Source organism: Alosa pseudoharengus, unplaced genomic scaffold (assembly GCF_046254945.1).
Source record: "Alosa pseudoharengus isolate Yale_2024_CS ecotype anadromous, Long Island Sound unplaced genomic scaffold, YU_APseudo_1.1 YU_APseudo_1.1_scf_22, whole genome shotgun sequence".
NCBI lineage: Eukaryota > Metazoa > Chordata > Actinopteri > Clupeiformes > Clupeidae > Alosa > Alosa pseudoharengus.
Window position 1 is genome coordinate 12,963,235 of NW_027468680.1, and position 21,542 is coordinate 12,984,776.

The 21,542-nt window shown below is 45.6% G+C and overlaps 3 protein-coding genes across 4 annotated transcripts in view; 1 reads left to right on the forward strand and 2 right to left on the reverse strand.

Moving 5' to 3' along the window:
- The window catches only part of kiaa0586 (KIAA0586 ortholog), a 120,538-nt gene extending 108,518 nt beyond the window's left edge, over positions 1-12,020 (reverse strand). Inside the window, exons 1-10 of one of the 2 annotated variants that reach the window (XM_076300598.1) lie at positions 11,897-12,020; positions 11,197-11,520; positions 11,006-11,040; positions 10,806-10,875; positions 10,631-10,703; positions 10,288-10,486; positions 9,854-10,054; positions 9,527-9,686; positions 8,823-8,984; positions 2,689-2,809 (exon numbers count right to left, since the gene is read on the reverse strand). In XM_076300598.1, coding sequence (XP_076156713.1) covers positions 2,689-2,809; positions 8,823-8,984; positions 9,527-9,686; positions 9,854-10,054; positions 10,288-10,486; positions 10,631-10,703; positions 10,806-10,875; positions 11,006-11,040; positions 11,197-11,497 — 1,322 coding nt within the window. In that variant the 5' untranslated portion in view covers positions 11,498-11,520; positions 11,897-12,020. Of the gene's footprint in view, positions 1-2,688; positions 2,810-8,822; positions 8,985-9,526; positions 9,687-9,853; positions 10,055-10,287; positions 10,487-10,630; positions 10,707-10,805; positions 10,876-11,005; positions 11,041-11,196; positions 11,521-11,896 lie in introns of both variants that reach the window. The other variant, XM_076300597.1, reaches the window with a different exon arrangement.
- Positions 12,021-12,420: 400 nt separating this feature from the next.
- Positions 12,421-14,302, forward strand: timm9 (translocase of inner mitochondrial membrane 9 homolog). The gene is made up of 4 exons (XM_076300602.1): positions 12,421-12,649; positions 13,009-13,100; positions 13,193-13,288; positions 13,531-14,302. Exons 2-4 carry the CDS (start codon positions 13,062-13,064, stop codon positions 13,663-13,665), a joined length of 270 nt encoding a protein of 89 aa, XP_076156717.1. The 5' UTR covers positions 12,421-12,649; positions 13,009-13,061; the 3' UTR covers positions 13,666-14,302.
- Positions 14,303-14,688: 386 nt separating this feature from the next.
- Positions 14,689-21,542, reverse strand: part of arid4a (AT-rich interactive domain 4A) — a 28,426-nt gene continuing 21,572 nt past the window's right edge. The window contains exons 21-25 of the mRNA XM_076300601.1: positions 18,924-20,480; positions 18,162-18,266; positions 17,686-17,886; positions 17,240-17,386; positions 14,689-17,002 (exon numbers count right to left, since the gene is read on the reverse strand). Coding sequence (XP_076156716.1) covers positions 16,902-17,002; positions 17,240-17,386; positions 17,686-17,886; positions 18,162-18,266; positions 18,924-20,480 — 2,111 coding nt within the window. The 3' untranslated portion in view covers positions 14,689-16,901. The remainder of the gene's footprint in view (positions 17,003-17,239; positions 17,387-17,685; positions 17,887-18,161; positions 18,267-18,923; positions 20,481-21,542) is intronic.

The following is a 21,542-nucleotide window of genomic DNA, read 5'->3' on the forward strand; positions in this document are numbered from 1 at the left end:
CTCTATCCAAGCAGAGAGAGAGAGAGAGAGAGCGAGAGAGAGAAAGTTGAGAGCACTGCATGGCGCCGGCCAAGTCTGCCCCCCCCCCCCCCCCCATCCCACCCTGTTCGATCCACACTTTAACAATGTTGCATTCAATGCACCAGTGAGGAGTCCACATGTCGCTGCTGCAGACACACACAGATACCAACACCAGCTCACAAATGCCTGCTTTGGAGACAAACATCAATGATATTTCCCCAAGCGGTCAGTCCTGCCCTCACTACGCACTTTCTCTGCTTTTGCAAATCTGCATGAAGCATCCAGGGAATCCACAGAGTGGCCGACTCTGGAACAGATCATAACAAGATTCTTTTCGGTTCGAGCTGAAACCCGTATATTTAATAGTGGCCACTGAACATACATACAAGTACAAAACACGCACTGACATTTCCAGTTTCTCAGTATTGCATTAAAAAAACATTGTACTACATTACACTACACCAAACTACAACCACACAATACTGTGCAATATTAATGTGGCTGCAGCAGAGGATATGCATGTGTTGGGATTTGTGGGGGGTTAAATTTTTTTGCTTCAGTGTCAATGGAGGACTGGTCAGTCTGCAGGGCATGGAGTCAGCTAAGACGGCAGACAATCCGCTCTCTATTCTCCCTCCAAGCTTGTGACTCCAGCAGGAAAATGAAGCAGACACCCTTTTCGTCGGGGCACAGAATTAACACAGTGTGGAAGAAGGGAAAAAAGTGTGTGTGTGTGTGTGACAGAGAGAAGAGGGCTGTTTGTACCAACTATGCCCATACTAATAATAGAATGTCACTTGACTTGTATTTGGCCCCGCAAATGAAAGGCTTTTCAGAAGAGTCCTGCAAAGCGGCCCTGTACTCAGGAGCCCTGCACATGTGGACCTGGTTTAAGTTAGGAGTGTCTCGGAGGCCAGCGGACACTTAAAACTGTGAGGAAACCACCATTTGGCTCACCAGCAACACAGCACTGCCATTCTTACATCTAATTGGACAATGAAAGTCACACAGAGGAAACTTAATAACATTACGAGCCTCTCGAGTGGAAAGAAATAGTGCCATCTTGTGTTTTAATTTGCGGGCTTAACGCACTGCAATGCAAGGAAAGATTCTGTCATTGCGGAAGAAAAACAACTCCCTACTGCCTTGTGTGCCCCCCCCCTTTTTTTCTAGTCATCGAGCTGAAAAATACCCTGTTTCTCCTAGACACTCAATCGCAAGGGTTAACTTTTTAGCTTCCGCTAAGCGCTTGGCAGGCTGCCAGCGCAAGGCATGCTGGGAAGCGGTGCGGCTTGCCAAGTACAAACTGCCAACATTAAGCAGGCCTGACAGCGCCTCTCCTCCTCTCCCTCTGGCAGCGGTTCAAAGTGCTCTTTCATTTGAGACGCTGGCAAGCTGCCATATGCATGCAGATTTACTTTAGCCCCCCTACTCTCTTTCTCTTCCTCCCTCCCTCCCTCCCTCCCTCTCTCTCTCTCTCTCTCTCGCTCTCTCCCAAAGATGGAGCTGATAAATGCCATCACGGTTGCCATGGGGATAAGAGTGGCCTTGTGAATTACTGCCCTGTCTTTCCTCCTGCGTCTCCTTATATGTTAATATCCCTCGCGCCAAGCCAAGCCCGGCCTCTTGATGAAACTGCATATGTATGGCTCGCCGCTTCTACCCTCCCTCCTCCCTCGCTCCCCGTCTCCCTTTCTCTGCCTCCCTCAGCTGTTTTTGTACCTGTGGGGATAACGAAATGTGTTAACCCTTTCAGCTGACAGCCAGCCAGCCAACGTGTTTTAACCGTATTAGGTCTCAATGGTAAAGGGAAATCAGGTCAGCATGCTGTAAATGAGAGTTACAGCGAAACGGCAATGACAAGTACAGATTGCTTCATGTTGACGTATAAATACCATGGGTATAAACGATGCTAGCTGTTTGTAAATCAATCGAAAGCAAATGAGTGCATCATGTTGCACAGCTAGGACGGCCTCTGCATAGATGCTTATAAGAAGAAAAAAAAAATCCTGCTCTGAGTCACATACAGTTTTGGCTGACATTAGCTACAGGGTTGGTTTGATATGCTGCTGCCTAGGTCACATATTATTATGATTATCATTATTATTATCGTTGTTGTGTACTCAAATTGTCAGTAATTTCATGAAAGTTCCTGCATACTCATTTATAAAAAAAAAATAGAACTCAGAGACTATATCATCACAGATAATATGGACAATATTGGAGACAGTACTGGCTTTCAGCCTTCAGCTTTTCAGCCTGCTGTTGTTGTCTGTAGCACTGTCAAAAGCACGAGTGGAAATGGTTACGGAATGCAGCCATCCGAGGGCTGTCATTTGTGTAGTGGGCATAGAGAAGTCATTTTGTCATTTTGCCATGGAGATTTCTACGAGCAATGGTCTCAGTGGGCTTTTGTCACGTCAAACAGGGCTATACTATGAAGGGCTTTCATAGCGCACCCTGTGTGACAGAATGCACAGAGGGGAGCTTCCTTGCGGCTCTTGAGCGTCGAATGATTTTGAAAAAAATAATATTGGGTCCCTACATGATCCAGGAAAAGACAAATCTTAGATATAGTTTTTATAAAGCTCTGAAACAAAACCAATAAGTTTTGCGACATCTAACTAAATCTAGTGAAGAAAAAAAAAAAAGGTAATTTATTATTACCTGTTTTTGTCTGTTTGGTGCTCCGCTGTTGCCATAGCAACCTGCTTTCCCCCAACAGACCGTGTGCTCCTCCCGGGAGATCGCTGGTTGTTAAGGATGTCTTCCAGAAGTCTGCCATTTCCTGCATGAAAAAAGGTGCGTGCGCACACACACATTGGCAATCAGCTTCAGACACCTGCTTCAGTCAGCAGTTCATCTTCCAGCAGTCAAAAAAAAAGTGAAAAGAGCTCTCTAACTGTCTATTCAATGTAACATAGCTTGTGTGTCTGTGTGTGTTCCTTGTGAAGAAAATCACTGGGTGCCTTTCTAACATGGAACTACTCTACCTTCTGGCTCAAGTCTTTACACTTTAAAGATTGTTAATACAATATGCTATGGGGCAAGTTGCTGTATAGTAAGTGCAAAAACAGTGACTCTAAAGTCAGACATTTTGATTGGTTCAAACATCAACACACAATGTCTGTTTTGCCCTTTCAAGATAGTGCTTTCTTGTCCTTTTCTTCTAATCATAGGACAAACAAAAATGTTTACATGCATGCAAACAACCATGGTAGAAAGACACACATTTCTCGTTTGAGATCACCTTCCCAGTTGTTGTTTTCTTTTTTGATTAATCTGCAATGTGTGTGTGTGTGTGTGTGTGTGTGTGTGTGTGTTCCAACAGATGAGGATGAGACAAGCTGCTGTGCTCACTTAAGGCATCCTCCAAAGACCCTTTGATCAGACTGCGCTGAGAAAGAGCAGCCGAACATGAGCATGTTTATGTAGGCAGGGCAGAAAGATCCCTTCCCCAGGCCTCCAGAAGCCATCCAACCCCAGAGACATGCAAGACGTCGGCCTCGGAGGAACGCCTCCCCACAGTGCTGCAGGAATGCAGACTAAAGGAAACTCACTATTCTACAAAACACCACCCAACACCCCCCCCCCCCCCCCCACCCTCCCAACCCCTTACAGTTCTTCACCAACCGCCCTAACTGCCAGGGAGATCCTCAACAAAATCATTTCCTGCAAGTCAGGGGGGTCGGAGGCGAGAAGGGCCTCCTCCCTCTAAAACAACACGGCTCTGCAGTATCGCTCAGGTCCAGTTTTTCCACTCGGCTACTCCTTGACAAACGACTATGAGGGTCCAGGAAACGTCAGGTTGAGGAAATGAGCTGGCCGTACTTTTGTGTGTGTGTGTGTATGTATACACTTAAAAAAAAAAAGGGGGCCGAATGGCTGACACTAGTATTACACAGGCCCGACAAGTTTCGTGTCTGCTCCTAACGACTCTCTAAATGCTTCCAGTAAATTGCTAACAAAACATAAATTGTTTTGGTTATAATTACATACACTGCAGATGACGTTTCAAACCATGTTGCTGAGGTCGAGAAAAGCTGGCTCACCAAAGGCATGTGTTTTTGGCCAAGGCCTAGTGAGGAAAGTGGTTAACTGGAGTGCAGCAAAATAATACCATCTGCATGCTCGCTATTTAGTGTATCCGACTCCCAGACGTATGATTTAGCCTAATTTGGTTTCAACATGAACAGTGTATTTTTCTTTTCAGTGGCCAGCTATGGTTAGACGCTTGCATCTCACTCGTAGTCCCTCAGATATTCCAAAGATATCCTTTAAGCTATACACAAAGACAAGAACATAAACCTAGCAAACATAGCTTCAAATCATTCTGGCTGTCTGAGAGCTTGACTGCTGCACAGTACACAAACAGTTGTTACACAAGAGTCGTTTCCGCACGGTGGAAGTCCAGAATTCTGCTTGTGCACGACTGTTGCTGTCACACACAACAACAAAACAGCTTTTTCAGCTGCTATCTGACGTCAAGCGGACGGTGTTTACATCTGGGAAACATCAGCAGGGACGAGTGTTTTTCTCTTTGTTTTGGTTCAGGGTTTTCCCCCCTCTGGCAGGACAATCAGTCCTGCCAGGACACGTTTAAAGGTAGCATGGTGGACTTTGAATGGAAATCCAGAAGAAGGGGAGATGAGAGAAACACAAAATAAAACAAACACCCAAGATGAATTGAAATGATCTGCCAAACAAATGTACACGTCTGGACTAGAAAGGCGGCTATTGGTTACACGACACAGAGGCAGATTTAAAACAGGACACCCATACCAATTGGACTAAACGGATGTAACAAATATACCACCGACGCATGTGAACAGAAATAGACCAGAGCAGCAAGCAACGAGCGGCCGACGGTGCTTCGTTCATCACTGAGGGCATTAGCAATGGGAGGCTCGCCTGATAAAGCGCTCACGGTCTCTAAGGAAACGAACAAACAGCTGTAAATATGTGTTCGGGCCCTCAAATAAAAGGCTTGTCACCATCCATTACAAGGGAATACATGGCTAACCACACACACACACACACACACACACAACCCTCTTGGCAGGTCAAGATGCTGGTTAATAATAAAGACTGCCATTTATTTCAGAAAGGGCATCACCACAGGGACCGGGCACCCTGGATTGCCATTAAATCAGTGACTCAGGCAGATGGGGAATCAAATCACTCTCCAAAGGTTCACTAACCTTGCAGGTGCTCTGCTAGAGGTGCTTTTACACAGGCAGCTTTTACAACAACAACAACAACAACAACAACAACAAAAAGAAGAGAGAAGAAAAGAGGTGACGTTCTGCATTCACATATCCTTGTGTGCACTGCACACAAAGAAAACCTTGCTCCATTTGATCATTGACAGACAGTCCTAAGTCAAGCCAAACATATTTTTTCAAAGCTCATTATCTCATGTGCCTTAAAGGGGTTCTCCCACATCCAGGATGGTAGATTTAGAGCTGCTTTGATCAGAACGCCAGGTGAATAACTCCTTAGCTGTGTGTGTGTGTGTGTGTTGGATGTTGGGGTAAACATGACTTACAGTTCCAGGCGTACGCCTGAGAATGACATCATGGCTGGGGAGATAAGAAGGTGCAGTGGGAGTGTGGTGTCTGGGATCAGGTCTCAGGCCTCCCACTGACATTCCTCGGCCTTCGCCCTTAATGAGGAGAGGCCACAGGAATTCCACCGGCTGCGGGGATCGGACAGGAAAAACAATCCCTGTATTGCTCTCCCAGAGCGAGCTTCGTTTTCATGATCCCTCCCCCCTCAGCTATGCCTGGTGGTGGCAGTGGTGACTGGCTTTCAGTTTGTTTTTGTATTTTCTCCCCGTTTCCCTGAGAGCTGGAGAACACAGTGGCGCAGTGAGTGGTGTGGGGGCAGGGGTGGCGTCGGGCATGAAGATGCCCAGACACATGAGTGTCAGGCAGCAGCCCTGGGCCCACTTCAGCTTGGCACCAGACACATCTCCCACTCGCCAGGGCGTCTGAGCATGGGGGTGGGCGGGAGGAGACGGTGAAGAGGGCACACAGGCGCAGACACACGCGCTCAGCCTGCGCCAGCTGAAATGGACATTAACGCTCGAGACATCCCTTTTTTTCCAGACGAGGATTATGTCAAGGCCAGGAGTAGACTAAATACTGAACACTGAGACACATAAATCTCGCCACACCGTATTGAATATGTTGATATTTAGTGAAATATATGTGGTACCACACATGTGACTGGATCTTAGGTGCAATTTGTGATGCTATCTTTCCAAGATGGTATGGAGGTTGGCTCTGCATCTTTTGAGACTGGCACAGATAATGTCATAATATTTCCAACCAGAGATCTGTGGGCAATAATCCATTCAGTGGGCACTCACCCCAGCTCGGGTGCCATGCCCATCCGTGTGCCTGTCTGTGCTACATGGACTTAATGTGGCTTTGATGTGCTTGAGGAACAACAGCACGGGCACTAAAAATAACCTATCCCCAAAAGAGATCGGTCTGGCAGCCCTGGAGAGAGAGAAACAGAGAACACGAGAGGCAGAGAGAGAGAGAGAGAGAGAGAGAGAGAGAGAGAGAGAGTGAGAAACTCAGACCGTGGCAGAAATAGCAGGGTTGCCATGACAACCACTCTGAAGCACACGACAAAATGGAGCCCCAGACATCTTAGGCAGAAATGTCTCCTTGTTTTGCGCCGCATACAAATTTTTGTTAAGCTGAAGCATGCGCCCACCCACCCACACACACACGTATACAAACAAAAATATCGGCCACTGACATTTTCTGTATCTGTGCCATTTACACAAATCCCTACGTAGCAAATAACAACAACAACAACATTAAACTCTCATCTTTCTCCCTAATATTTTCCATGTCGTTTATTTTAGTGAAAACTCTCCATGCTGTTCACGCAGAAAGATATACAAAGGATGTTTTTATAAGCCTATCTGCAGCTTTTGTGAGAGACACACTCCCCCCATGCACCTATAAATACACCCACACTGTGAACACACACACACACACACACACACACGTGAAAGGAGATGGCAAGGTTGCAGGCGAAGCTGTAATTAACTCTGTGCACTCCCACACACATTCGTCATCCTGCAGCAGAGGCTGACGGGCGGGCGGGCGGGCGGCAGCGGAGGCAGCTACGGCCGGGCACCTCTGGGAACGCACAGCACTCCCAGCCTGCTGTGGGAGATCAGCCGCAGGGCACTGGCCCAGGCAGGCAGATGAGGGAGGGATGAGGGTGGGGGGAGGTGATGAGGTGGAGGGGTTGGTGATAGGTGATGGAGATAGATGGTGGTGGAGCAAACGAATAAAGAAAAGACATCTGCATGCTACGTTTACGAGCTCACGAGATGAGCTCACGTTCTGATGGGCGAGTTATTCATTGTGCAAGTCACCTGATGAGAGGAGAGAGAGGTTTCTGCCTACAGATGACTGGGGGCGTGGGGGTGGGGAGATCATCAGTGACCTTTCACCCTGTAGCAGTGAGCAATGGCCCTTAATTAAACCCCCAGCCCTGGGCTGGCCAAAGGAAGAGGAGGAGAGGAGGAGAACAGAGAGGGAGGATAGGGGGGGGGGGGGTTGCACAGGATGAGAGAAAATGCCAGAAGAAATCTCCATGGCAGGATTCGTCCCCTGCGGAACACTGGCTGCTGTGTAGGGGAGTCTCGCATTGTTGTTGGGTCTGTTTCCAATTCTAGGCCACTGATGGCATGTGAGATCCCCCCCCCCCCCTTTTCTTTTACAGAAGGCTCTCAAACCAGATGATGCCGCCATCTTATGTTATTCCACGCTGGCGGACACCTTTATTGAACCCTTTTTGGGAAAAAACGAAAACAAATAGCTTGGCTTTAATGAGTTTCGCTTGAACCTGCGTTTACACAGCTGTGCACCCGAGATGCTGCTTTTCACTGTTTTGGCTTTAACCTTAATTATCTCCACAGACAGCCAGAGGCATACAGTCGCAATCCACACAAACAAGGCCGTGTTTATACACAACGTAAGGAGAGTGTGAAACAAAAGGACAATGACTTGTTATAAGGAAGGACAAAATAAACAGTCATTCCCATTGCTGCAAGAAATATAATAGCTAGGCTGGCTGCGATAACTCCCCTTCTGATAACCCACAATTTGCACCGATTTTCTCCACACTGAAACAAACACACGTCTTTTTTGGCAAGACTGAGAGCATGTCTACAGTGTTTTGAATATATTTTCTTCATGTAATTAGAGTGAAATATACAACTTGGAGTGACCAGGTGGAAAAATATACACAGTGAATGTGAGCATGAAACAAGACTATTTCATCTCACCTTACGGAGCACAATATGCGGTGTGTGGCCTAAGTATCTACAACGTTCCATTGCACTCTTTCTCCGAGCTATGCCTGTCATGCCCAAGTCCATTTCAGCATTGTTATTATTTTCTTTAAAAGTAAAATCAAGGTGCAAGTCCACTGTCATTTTTAAAAATGTCTGCAGTTCACAGAAAATCTAAATAAACTTTATATTTTCCCGCATTGTACCCCACTCATCTCTGCCTTGCCTTTGTTTGTCTTTGGGAAAACTAGAGAGTTACGCTACTGCCCCCTAGTGTTACACCACAAATCTATCCGCACACTTGAGACACAGCTGAACATAGCACCCTTAATTCTCACATTGGCATTCACAGTACAATTCATTATGTAACGGGGATAAGTCAAATATCTCCGCCTACATCCGTAAATGCTCCACTTTGAAGTACACAAACAAACAAGCGAGCAGCAGACAGATGCTGTGCGATGCCGTGACTAACCTTTCTCTGGACGTGACTGCTTTGATGCTTTGGGCGCGTGATGGTTTGGGGGCTGCACTCCACTGTTCCAGCGGACGGGTTTGGGAATCACCTTGCGGGGGGCTGGAGTCTCCAGAGGGCTCCGACTTTTGCCTCTTTGATCCTCCAATTGGCTGCCTGAGGCTTGAGGAAATACAAACGTTAAAAAATAAAAACAGCACTGTAAGGAATATTAAATTAGTCAGATTGCACCATCAAGGCTCTTTCAATTATTACCGTATATTTACAGAATATATATAAAATAAAGCAGCACTTCAGAGGCTGATGACTAAGAATTCAAAAGATTCACATTAACATGGGTTGAACCTCCATTGCAGCTACTCTATGTTGGATGTTTTTTTTTCTTTAGTTGTTGGAGAAGGCATAGCTTAATGGGGCCATTGATTCCCAAAGGCTTCTGTGCGCCAAGCTCATTTAACCGCCTGTGCTGCATTAATGCACTTCTGAAGTGTTACAGCAAGTCTTTCTCTTTAACCACTAAGAGAAGCTCAGAGTCAGAGTTTGGACCTCTGAGACTGGTCCTCTGTCAGCCAAATGTAATATCGCAGGTGATAGGTATGACTGGAGAACTTCCATTAGCACATCAATTAGACCAATCCTCTTCATAGCTGATACACCAATGCAAATGAAATTCTAATTTATCAGTTGATACAAATTACTCTTACCTCTGAAGGCTTTGTCAGATGTATATTTGTCCACACTGGGGTTGTTTTTTGTTTGGGGTGTGTTTACCATCACAGGGGGAGCACTCGCAGGCTGGGGACGCTGTGCAAGAGCCAAGGCCCTGCCTGTGACTACATCCAGAGCGGAACCCATCAGACGGTTCTTCAGGACAAAACAGAAAAAAGAGAGCTCAACAGTGTGAAGCGCCAACCACCATAATTGCGACAACATCATTCTGTTGCTACTGAGGTTGGCCACTTGTGGAGTATAACAACCGCTCGAGCTGTAAATGGCCGCGTTGTGCAGCGCCGCGGCGCGGCGCCTGGTACCTGCAGCTCCAGCTGTTGGTTCTGGATGAGCTCCAGGTGCTGCAGCCTCTGCTGTGTGAGGGCGCTTAGCTGCTGCTCCAGCTGGGCCACGCGCTCGCTGGCGCCCCCTTCCTGCACCCTGCCGCCACCGCTGCCCATGTCCTGCAGCCGCCTCAGCTCAGACGCCACCCGCGCCATCATTGCCTCCATGTCGATTTGAGCCTACAGGGGGCAGAGGGGAGGAAAGGGTGGTGGTGTGCATGTTATACGCTGTGAGTCAATTGCAAGTCGATGTCCGTACAAACGTCTGCCCAATAAATAACTGTAAATGTAAACAGAAAAATGTGGATTTGTCAACAACTTTGAGACCGTGGAAAGGCAAGTAAAGGAAAGGCAAGCAAGGAAAACAAAAGAGTGACTAGATTATTGCAGGAGAATTCCCCCTCCCCCAGTACCTTCATAATGGGAGCAGTGGCAGCGATAGCAGCAGCAGTAACAGCTGCAGCTGTGGTTGCAGCGTGCTGGTCCTCTGTGGCATGCGGCCAGACCTGGCTGGGCTGAGGCTGCTGACCGCTCTGCAGCTCTGGGGTCAGTGCTGCACTCTGATCCAGCAGCTTCACTTTCACCTGCCGCTTCACTGGGGCACTCTGAGATCTATGATATGGACAGCAAATTAAAAATGATTAACGTTGGGCCTGCTCGGCAACTGCTAGAGGTCAGGTGTGTCCAGATATTGTTTGTAACGTAGATACGCCACTAAAGGGCAGTCACATAAGTCTATATCTGTTTCTCGTTCACCTCTGTTTCATGGCTGCTCGAACTGCCTCCTTGCCACCAGGAGCATAGGTAGATATCACTACATCAGGTCTTGCTGCTGAAAAACATGCTTTAATTATGAAAACGTGTGAATGTAACCAACATCTTATGTCTGAGTGAATGACTACAGTTGTGATTCTCCTTCTGTGTGGCTTACCTTTGTGTCCACTGCCCCCTGCCTGGCTAACATGTGTTTGCACTTCAGGGATCTCATGCCTTCTTGGTACCTGGGATTGTACATTCAAGGGATTGGCATGACATAACCCTGACATAATATTTAATCACTTCACTCATCAAGAACTATCTGAACGCAGTGATAGTGATTGAAGGTGTAGTGCAAAAGGCAAATAAACTTACTGGAGATTCTTTTCTCACTGCTTGCATTCTGATCTCTACAGAAAAATGCAGGGGAGAACAGAGGAGGTAAAATGTGTGTTTTTGCACAAAGATGCCATAGCGTCCGCAAAAAGCTAGGCAAACTAGACTTGGCACTTACATATACACATGAAAACAAACGTGAAACTAGGTACTGATGAATAGGTTATCACCTTTCGAAAGGACTGGTTGCTTGCTTGCCCGGAGATCTTCAGACACTAATGGGTGCCCAACTGAACCAGAGTTTGAGGTTTCATCATTTGAAGAGGGCTGGAAGAAGTCATCAAGTTTCCTCACAGAAATCTTAATGTGCTGGCTTCCCAAACTTGAAATAGATGTCACGTTGCTCTCTTGTGTTGTTCTTTGAATGCGCCCGTTTTGCTCTTGAAGCCCAACTCTAGTTGAGCGGATTAGAATGTCTCCAGCATCGGAACTTGAAGTTGAATCGTTAAAGTTTAGTTTTCTCGATGTCATCTTCGCAGCATCAGCTACGCATTCTGAAATACATCAAATCAGTACTGTCAGAGAATGTCTAATAAGCCGTAAACGGGCTCTGGTACTGTAAAAGCCTACCAACTCTGACATTTAACTATGCTAACGTTAGCTAGAATATCGTATGCATCTTTTCACCTTCTGTTAATGATTATTGAGAAGTTGGTGTCTATTCGTCCAACATTAAACAACTAACTATATATTCTGACCTCGACTGACATGATATTGAATCAGAACATATCTTTAAGATATGGATTAGATAGGTGACTGAATTGTTATTTAAATTTCCCGCCGCTAGCTAGGTAACGTTAGCTAACGATTTTTAACTGGTTGATGTTGGCCAGCCAAACGTCAACTGACAAGCAAAACTGTTAACTTTACCTGGTTAGTCCCAGAAACATGACACGCCAGCAACCAATCCATCAAAATTACATTATTCTTTGAATATTTCAGAGGTAACAAATAAATAGATGATGATATGGCATGACTGTATTGCAGGTTAACAACTCTGAAAACACAGCAACAGTTGCTGACAACAATACTTGCTAAACTTATTCGTTGGTATATACATTGTAGCTAAAATATAGACCGCGCCCTAGTGTCGTGGCGTGAAAGGCACGGAGCTGCTCCATGTTGTGTTAAGAAAATGTAATTATTCACAGTTTGTTGGTAAATATTTATTGTATCAGTATATATCATTGAATCAAAATCAAACCCTTCCATAACCATGTCCATAAGCCACATATTAAATCGATATTTTGGGATAATGTAGAACCTTTCTCAAACTTAACAGCGGTGTCACATCGGAAGGGTTTAAGGGTAGCACACTACGAATATCTATTTGCAATTCGTTGTTTCTACTTTCGATATTAGATTATTTCTAAACTATCGTTTTTATCCTATGCCAATTTCCTTATCCTTCAAACAGAAAATATGACGTCAAATAAAATAAACGAACACACTACATGTCAAGTATATTTAAAGGACGGTGGACTAAATATTCACAGAATATTTTGTTGAAACTGCGTCGCCAGGAAATTGTCTGGTTTGTCTCCATTTTACACCATCACATGCATGTCCTTCGGAATCTTTAGGTGATTAGCTGTACAGGGGATTCACGACGCTTTTAAGAAGGTAATATTTTGATTTATATGTGTATGTCTATGTAGTATTACAAGTAGATATCTGTTTTTCCTCATGGTATTGCACTTTCAATGGGCAGTCATTTGTAATGTGCTTGATTTCGATACACACTGGTCTGTGCTTTGCAGTGGCTGCAGAACATGAGGCCCCCTGTGTACATTAGTAGTTAGATGACAGATAACGTTAACCAAGTTGGGTACCTACCTTAGCCAACAACATTGTTGTTAGGGGAGAAATCATGGAACATTTTTTTCATTTTGTTCCGTTTTATATCCTTTTATAGATGGGCAATCATGCACTTTGAAGTACCTTTCCTTTTCTTGTAGCTAACATTATTTTATTAATTGTAGACCTAACTAAAGCTAATTGGATCATTCCCTGCGTGGAAACAACACCTGTAACGATGGCAGCCCCAGTCACAGAGGCAGATCAGATGAAACAGGTTAGTATTCTGGCTAGGATCATGTCCTGTTTTTGCCCTTGAAATCCTGTGGCTCTGGCCCTGACCCTGTATCCTGCCCGCTATCCTACCAGTTTAGGGAATTCCTGGGAACCTATAACCGGCTAACAGAGAATTGCTTCATGGACTGTGTAAAGGACTTCACAACCAGGGAAGTCAAACAAGAGGAGGTAGGGCTCCTTTGCTTTATTTCCAATACTTCCATCAGAGAAGATGGGTTATTCACAGAGATTAAATTGTGGTTGTTTAGTGTGTGTAAAGTGACTGTTAAAATAGAATGTGTCTACTTCGTGTAATGTGGAAGCAATACCAGGTATACTACTAAAGATAAGGGGTGTACAACAAGTATCACAATCTTAGTGACTGCATCTCAGCCTATCTTGAAGTAAAGTTTTATTAATGCATCTCCTAGACAACTTGCTCTGAAAGCTGCCTGCAGAAGTACCTGAAGATGACACAGCGGATCTCCATGCGTTTCCAGGAGTACCACATCCAGCAGAACGAAGCCTTGGCTGCCAAAGCTGGTTTACTTGGGCAGCCACGGTAGAGGAGGCAGTCTCCTCTTCATAGACTCCAGAGCCTTAACATCCGCATCAGAACAGGCCAAGGTCCCTCTAGCATCTACATGGAGGAAAGATTCTCATGGATGCACAGCATGGCCAAAACATGCCAGAAGCAGGTCACAACTGTTCTTGCGCCTAACTCAGCTTCGAAGGCTGAAGCTCACTGACTGGAGGGACTTTTGATTTTGTTGTCTGAAGACGTACTGTGGTTCTCAACCATTTGTGGCTTGACCGATGACCAGCTGGTATCATGGTCACGTCAAGGCACATTGTGAAATACATTCATATTCCATTCTATAAAAATGTGAGCAATTAAATGTCAACACCAAGAGTTGTTTTCTAATTTTCTGTTTCACTGTCAGCAGGCTTAACATGCTATGGAGGATGCCTGGTAAAATAACTTGGAGACAAACTGAAAAGAGCAGTTTGTCACAGTTAGTTTTAGTAAAGGCCATGTACTGCGCAGTTTTTTTTTAAATTTTTTTTTTTTTTAAGAATACGTATACATTTGAAGTGACCCATCATGTTAAGACCTTAAACGTCTTAATAGGTGGATGGAAATGGTCAACTACTTAAATTGTTTTATGGATTTCAAAAATAAAATGTCTTGTGAATCATTAACTGGGAAAGGGTGTTTTATGGTAACTATTTTTTCCTTAACCTGGAAGTATACTGAAGTAGTACACAAGGTAGTCTTTAAGTCTGTTCTTTTATTTTACCTCATCTGTTGGTCCACCTTAAAAACTGAAATGAATCCACAACTATCCCCTGCCCTTTCCACTGATATCCTAAATGCTTGTTTCCCAACTGCCATGCTAAGAATCTTTAGAGGGACGAGTTTCTGTAATGCTTATTTGACTATTCAAAGGGCCTTGCTTTAGATCTTTGGAGACCATATGCCTTATTTAGAATGTGCCTCGAAGCATATACCCTTACTATACGAATTTCATGAGAGGATAGTGACATGGTTTAGGTGAGAAAAAAATAAATGTACTGAACAAAACAAATTATATTTCAAACTTTATTAGAAATGAGAGCTCTGCTTATTTTACATAAAGATACAATGGCTTTGCTCAAGAGAACCTAATACCTTGTTTATCCTTCATACAGGAAATCCAAAGAGAAATTGTCAGTGGAAGAGTTCTTCCATTCAATTGAATGAAGAGATGTCCTAAACATGAATATGTTTAGGTGTACTCAACATTTCCACCACCAGTCTAGGCAGTCTTGGCTCAAAAGCTCTCACTGAAGACCAATGATTGATTATTTATACACAGTTTAAAGATGTGATGCTAATGCTTCTACCAACTTGACATAGAAAAAAGGAAAGGTATTTCATATACAAAGATGTATTGTTTTTAAAAAATAATATAAATCATTTTTTACAGTTTGTGTAAAATGTATTTTTCAAATACATGGTTCTGGAAGATCTATGTACAAAAGAAACAATCATAGTAAGAACCCCTGGGCTAATACGTACACGTTCAATAAGCAACAGTTTTATTGAGTTGGTCAGAATTCATACTGGAGAAGGAAAAAAAACTTAAATAATTACAAATACAAGTACCAGGAAATAAGAACAAAATGGGGGAGAAGGGAGTCCAAATGAAAATAACAAAAAAACGAGAGCCACCGGCAAATGGTGGCATTCTTACGAGTCAGCTCATCGAGATAAGTGAGAGTTTTGGGCTCAATGGCATTAAAGATGGGTATGTGTCTGTGCATGGAAGAATGGGGAGGGGGGGTTGTCGTCATAGCAATATTTAACTGCACAGTAGTTACCCAGTTGTGACATCACAGTCAAAGCTTGCCTTCAGTTGAGTCTATAACATTCGTCCTAACATCAAACCATCTCAACGACCCAACTGATGAGAGGGGAGGTGCCAATGTCTCAGTATTGTTTTAAAGGAGGGGAACAAAAAAACACTGCGCTTCTATGGACTGAATAAATATATTTAACAAGTTGCAAATAATACCTTTTATTTTACACAAAAGAAATGAAATGCCAGCACTAGAAATATTTAATTTAAATAACTTCACGGCTGCCGTATATACTTTTTTGAAATTCTTTTTTTTTCCTGTACTAAAATAAAAACTCTGCAATTACATATAAAATGACAAAAGACACTCGCAAAAGGAAATTAGTTCACTGAAAACATCTTTTGTCCTGCATTCCACTGTAAACATGTACGTTCTCGTCTACTTTTTTTGTTTTTCTGTAGAATTGTTTTTCTATTAAAAGGGATGACAAAAATAACTTTTGCATACTTATAATCTGTGCTCGCACACTTGTTTTACAAAGAGTGGAAGACAGCAGCTACAGTTTTCAGTACACTACATTCCCCTTTGCAACTGACTTTGTCCTCGTTATTTTTTCCAAAATAGGGCACTCTGCTGTAACACATGTACTTTGGCAGTTCTGATGGAGCAAGCGAAGAAAAATTTTGACCTTTTTTTTTTCCATTTGTTTCAATCGTCTTTCCTTGATAACCATGTCCAGCTGGTTAAGTGACCACAACAGGGAGCGTCTTAACTAGTGTGATGCCATGAACTAACCTTATCCTGCTCAAGGAACAACATGGAGGATTTCTTTCTTTTGCTTGTTTGTTTGTTACTGCATCCAAACCAGCCCCAACATATGGGCCGCCGCAGGTGGATCTCTGAATCTCTGGGGTGTAAAGGCGTAGCAGGGAGGGGAGCGGAAAGGATGGAGGAGAAAGTGCCTTGTATTCGGTGTACAATGGACAGTGGTGTGAGGTGTATCTGTGCACTGTATGGATGCTGCAGAGTAAGAGAGGTCGAGTGTGTGTGTGTGTGTGTGTGTGTGGCTGTGTGTGTACTGCATGTACACAGGACAGAGTTGTGTGTTTGCCTGTTGGTGTAGTCGTGTTTGTGTGTTACATTCTGTCTCACATGAAATCCTTTCTCCTGATGCTGCAACTGGTTGAGAGCTCAAAGTGTGTGAGAGAGAGACAAAGAGATAGAAAGAGAGAGAGAGAGGCAGGATCAGTTTTTTCTTTCTTTCTTTTTACAAAGTGCAGGAAGTGGGAGTGGCCAGGTGGTGATGGAAGGGAGGGGGGGCGGGGCAGTCGAGTGCTATTGGCCGCAGGCTCTGGCCCGGCGTTTGGTGTGACTGCAGGGGGAGGCAGCGCAATGCTGACAAGGCAGAGGTCTGGGAGAGGGGTCAGGCTGGGTAGGAGGGGCCACCACAGGCGTGTCATCACCTGCACTCCACGGCAACTGTGTTCTGAGTGGGCGACGCAGACGAGGGACTCATGCCCGTGTCGGAAGAGGAAGAAGTGGAAGCTGTGGTGTGGGACACTACAGAGAGGAGAAAACAGGGATCCTTAGTTTGATACTTAACTCTTGCATATTTTAACAGCCATGAAAACTGTTTATTCCATGAAAACTAACATTACGGAATCGAAAAATAAACCAGAAAATGAAGATATTTGCAGGAACTCAAGGCAAGACATTTAACACACATGACTAAGCTTTGCAAAACATTACATGTACACAGTCACATTGCATGAGAAAATGGCATGCAGGAGAATTTACCTTCTCTTTCTTTCTTTTTTAACCTCTTGCGCCGGCGGTCGATGGAGGCCACCTCAGACTTTAGGGACATGTAGTACTTCCTGATCTCCTGCAGCTTGTCCTGGAGGAAGGAGATCCGCTCTGTGCTCGACATGTTGTCCAGCTCAGCTGCAGAAGAAAACAATGAGGCAAATATTACCACACCACCTGACATCTGACAAACTGTACAACTCTCATGATGACTTAATAGATTTTGTTATGGAAACATAACATATTTTTGTATTAAAAGACAACCTGATACTGGACAGAATCAATGCCATTTCCTCCTACTGAGCAAGATTGCCCATTAAACACTCCTATACCCATAAATCAGCCTACCCTAATTAACCCTGAACACGCATTTGAGAAATCCTGACAACTTGGAGACAAGGTAGTTAGTACACTGGCTGGTCAAGCAGGATACTCACTGTGCTGGAATGTCCACTTGTATGTGCGTGGGGAAGGGAAGGCCTGCTTGTGCTTGTCCTTTTCCGTCTCCTTACTGTTGGGGGACACGGTGCCTGGGGAGCGCGACTGCTTCTGGGCCTTGGCTATGCTGGAGGGCTTGCTGGGGGTCAGCTTATTGGAGGGGTCCGTGACCGGCAGGTCCTCACTGTCACTGCTGTGACCTGGGAGGGGAAAACAACAAGTTAATACTCCAAAACATCCTAACAGGGAATGCAGCATGAAAGGCATTGCGTGATAATTATATTCATATTGGCCATAATTTCCCAAAATGGGCACTGTGTAATTACATTATTGTGGCCTTCATGAAAATCAGAAAGGAGGAGTCCAGTATGCACACACAAGTTACAGGCCACATATCAATGGAAGTGACACGCAGACCTCAGAAGACATGCGAATGAGATTCTAACTTCAAAGGCTGACCACCCGGCTTCCCCACCTGTTCCATTCTTTTCAGTCTTGGCGGTAGTGCTGGAGCGTTTCTGGTTGCGCTTCACCTTCTTGGAAGCAGAGCTACTGTTGCCGTCAGTCAACCTCTTCTGACCTGAGGAAGGGGGAAAACAATAGACGTTGGGCACGTACACGCATAGACACTTTGAACTTGCCACAGTGTTGCCTCTGACAACGCTAAAGATCGAAGAGTTATGTTACATTTGGGATGTAGACAGGATCATGGTGAATAGTTGGGCTATAATTTGCTAAACTCTAAGTACAATGTCATTAACATTTCATTGATCATGAATTTCAAAAATAGAAAACATTACTCTTTATTACACACAGTAACAAGGCTAGAACAGCCATGACTTGCCATTCAAACAGATCATTGTAGTTTAAATATCTATTCTTCCCCCACATAAATGATCAGATTTTGAATACAAAGTGACAGCCATAATCAAGAGGGATATTTTGACCCAGAGCCTACAAAGCCACACACATCATGCAAGTAGCCCTCCAATCGGCAAATGTATTCACGAGTAACTGTATTTTACTCATGAAATGCACTACACTGAATATGATCCAATGTCACCTTTTCAGAGGGCCATTTTCAGCTTCATGAAGTGGATTCCATTAGGTAAAGTGAATTAGATGAGCGATTAAAAACTTTGGTTAAGGCCATGCATAACTTCTTCTATATTAAAAGCAACCAGCAGTGGTCTTCATATTAACTTGACAGGCGGGAATAAATCCACTGGGTCCTTACCTCGATCCTTCGTGTCGCGCTCCTGCAGCGAGAGGCTGGAGTAGCTGGAACTGGCGCTGGCATCAAAGCCGTGCATGGACTCTGCGTCGCCCAGGCCCTCCTGCGACTCGCCGTCCACCTCGATGGTCACGTCGCTCTCGCTCTTTGTGCTGTGCGACTCCGGGCTGGCGGCCGAGGTCGGCGGGGAGGCCGAGGACGAGATGGCCGACGGCCGCTGGGGGACCGACGCCGCCGTGGCGCCGAGCGGCAGGTGGGAGGACGACGACGTGCAAGAGGAAGACGAGGAGGCGGACGACGAGGGCGGGAGCTGGTTTTTCACCTCTCCGCCTCGGCTCGCAGGCAGGAGCAGTTCGCCGGCGGGCTTCTCCTTCTCGTCCAGGTCGTCCAGGTCCACCTCGTAGCAGAGCAGCGCCTCGGGGCCAATCTGGGGCATCATCTCCTCGTCCCTGCCCGACGACGGCTCCACCTGGGGGGGCACGGAGCTAGGCGTGCCCGCATCCGTTTTGGCCTGAACCTCTCGGGTCAGGGACGGCATCTCCATCTTCACATCCGATTCTTTGACCGCTGACAATGCCGCCATTGCCGTCGCCGCCGCCACAGCCGCTGTGGGTGCGGCGAAGTACTCTGCTCCTCCTTTGGACGCTCCCTCGCTCCTTCTCTCCGTCTCGGGGGCTCTCTTCTCGGGCGACAGGGTTTTGGCGGGGGGCTCCAGGCGCGCCCGCTTCTCGGGCGAGCGCTGCTCGGTGGCCTTGCGCTTGACCACGCTACTGCTGCTGATCGGGCTGGCGCTGACGGCGCTTGCGTTGTGCTCTTCGTTGTCCACCTCCTCGGTGGCCGAGTCCGTGTCCGAGTCAGCCGGCTCGCGGGGCCTCTCTCTCTCACTCTGGGCCAGCTGCGGCGACACGGGAACAGCCTCCTGGGGCTTCTTGGCGGGCCGTGGGAGGCTGCCAGGAGTGTCCCCCTCGGGAAGCGCCGCAGGGGTGGCAGGGGTGGATGTGGGGGCCGCCGCAACGGCAGGCTGAGTGGGGGTCTCGGCACCAGGCTCTTTGAGGCGCCCCCTACGTACTTTTGACCTGGGGGTCAACTTCTCCTCTGGCTCAGGAGTCATGGGCACTGATGATTGTATTGGAGTCGACGGAGTCGATGGTGGTGGTGGTGGTGGTGGTGTTGTTGGTGATGCTGTTGTTGTTGCTATTGTTGCTGCTGCTGCTGCTACAGTCGTTGTGGTGAGGTTGGCCACCACAGGCTCTTCCTCTGGTTGGTCACTGCTTTCCTGCGTCTCAGAGGACTTGGGCTTCTGTGCAGGGCTGCTGGGAGCCTCTACGTCCGTTGCTGTGGTTGTCGTCGTGGTCACCGCCGTAGCTGCTGCGGGCGCCGCTTCAGCGGCACTTCCTCCCTCTGCTGCTGTTGTGGCCGTGGCCGCCTCTTCTTCTTCCTCCTCCTCCTCCTCTTCCTCCTCCTGCTTGGCCACTACGGCCGGGTCCGTCCCCTCTGTCCAGTCCGGCTTCTTTTCAGACAAGTCTTCACTCTCACTGTCCTCAGAAGAATTCCCTGAATCTGCAAGCAGCAGAGACAATCTATGAGTGAGATTTTGCTTTTCAAAAACTAATCAACTGGGTTTATGTTATGGATAGGGTTGGGTATCGTTTGGGTTTTATCCGATACCGGTGCTAAATCGATACTTTTAAAACGGTGCCGGTGCTGAAACGGTGCCTGAACCGGTACTTTGTTTGTTATTAAAATGTTTTAAATTAAAATGGTCTAAAGCATGAATTGCTTTTTTTTATTGATAAGACAAATTTGAACATGAAATTGAACTGTTATATTCAATTTACTAGCAATATCTCATTGCTCCTACGAATAATACATTTAAATGTTAAAACAGCTTGCCATGCATGCACACACAATGGTAAGCTCTGCTTTCAAGTTTACCCAGTAGGCGTTTTGCCATAAGGTATGTTAAAACCGCTTGCCATAAAACTGCCAGGTCATGGACAACGGCATTTGCATGCTAATCTAACAGGGAACAGGGACTAGCAGTTAATTCAGTGTGTTCCCAAATACTTCAAGAAATGTCATGTCTTAATCCATAACACGCAATAGTTTTGAACATGTTAGGCTATATGTCGGTGTTGAAGTGTTTAGATTCCCAGTGCTAGCCAGGCATTTTAACAGCAACTATGGCTATGCGCTAACACCAGTCAGCTGAGTTTAATTAGCGATAACGTAAGGAGATGGTTTCGTAGCCTCGTTGACAGCTCAGTGACATCAGGTATGTAACCTACATATTTATGTTTTTGCCAGCGAACTTTTAACATGATCTTCATATTCATTGTGATGCTATATGGGCCTCATGCACATGAAAGATTAGGCTAATATCATGCCATCATGTTGTTTAGAACACACCGTGAAATAAAGTTTTCACCTTACAACTTTGCCGATAACATTTCAGATAAATGCCAGTTAGCGCATTAGCAAGGATATTGTGTAACATATAGGCTACTGTTGATGTTGTTTCATAGCCTTTTGCTTGTGTGTAGTTAGGTCCACTGCTAGATTTTGACAGGAGCTCACGATGTCGCTTTAAAGTAAGCTACTTGGGCTCACGCAAGCTATCAA

Excerpts from the sequence above, each read along its gene's own strand:
- timm9 (XM_076300602.1), top strand. The coding sequence starts at position 13,062 with ATGGCAGCCCCAGTCACAGAGGCAGATCAGATGAAACAG. Across the intron at positions 13,101-13,192 it reads AGGCAGATCAGATGAAACAG|TTTAGGGAATTCCTGGGAAC; the intron begins GTTAGTATTCTG and ends CTATCCTACCAG. Across the intron at positions 13,289-13,530 it reads GGGAAGTCAAACAAGAGGAG|ACAACTTGCTCTGAAAGCTG; the intron begins GTAGGGCTCCTT and ends TGCATCTCCTAG.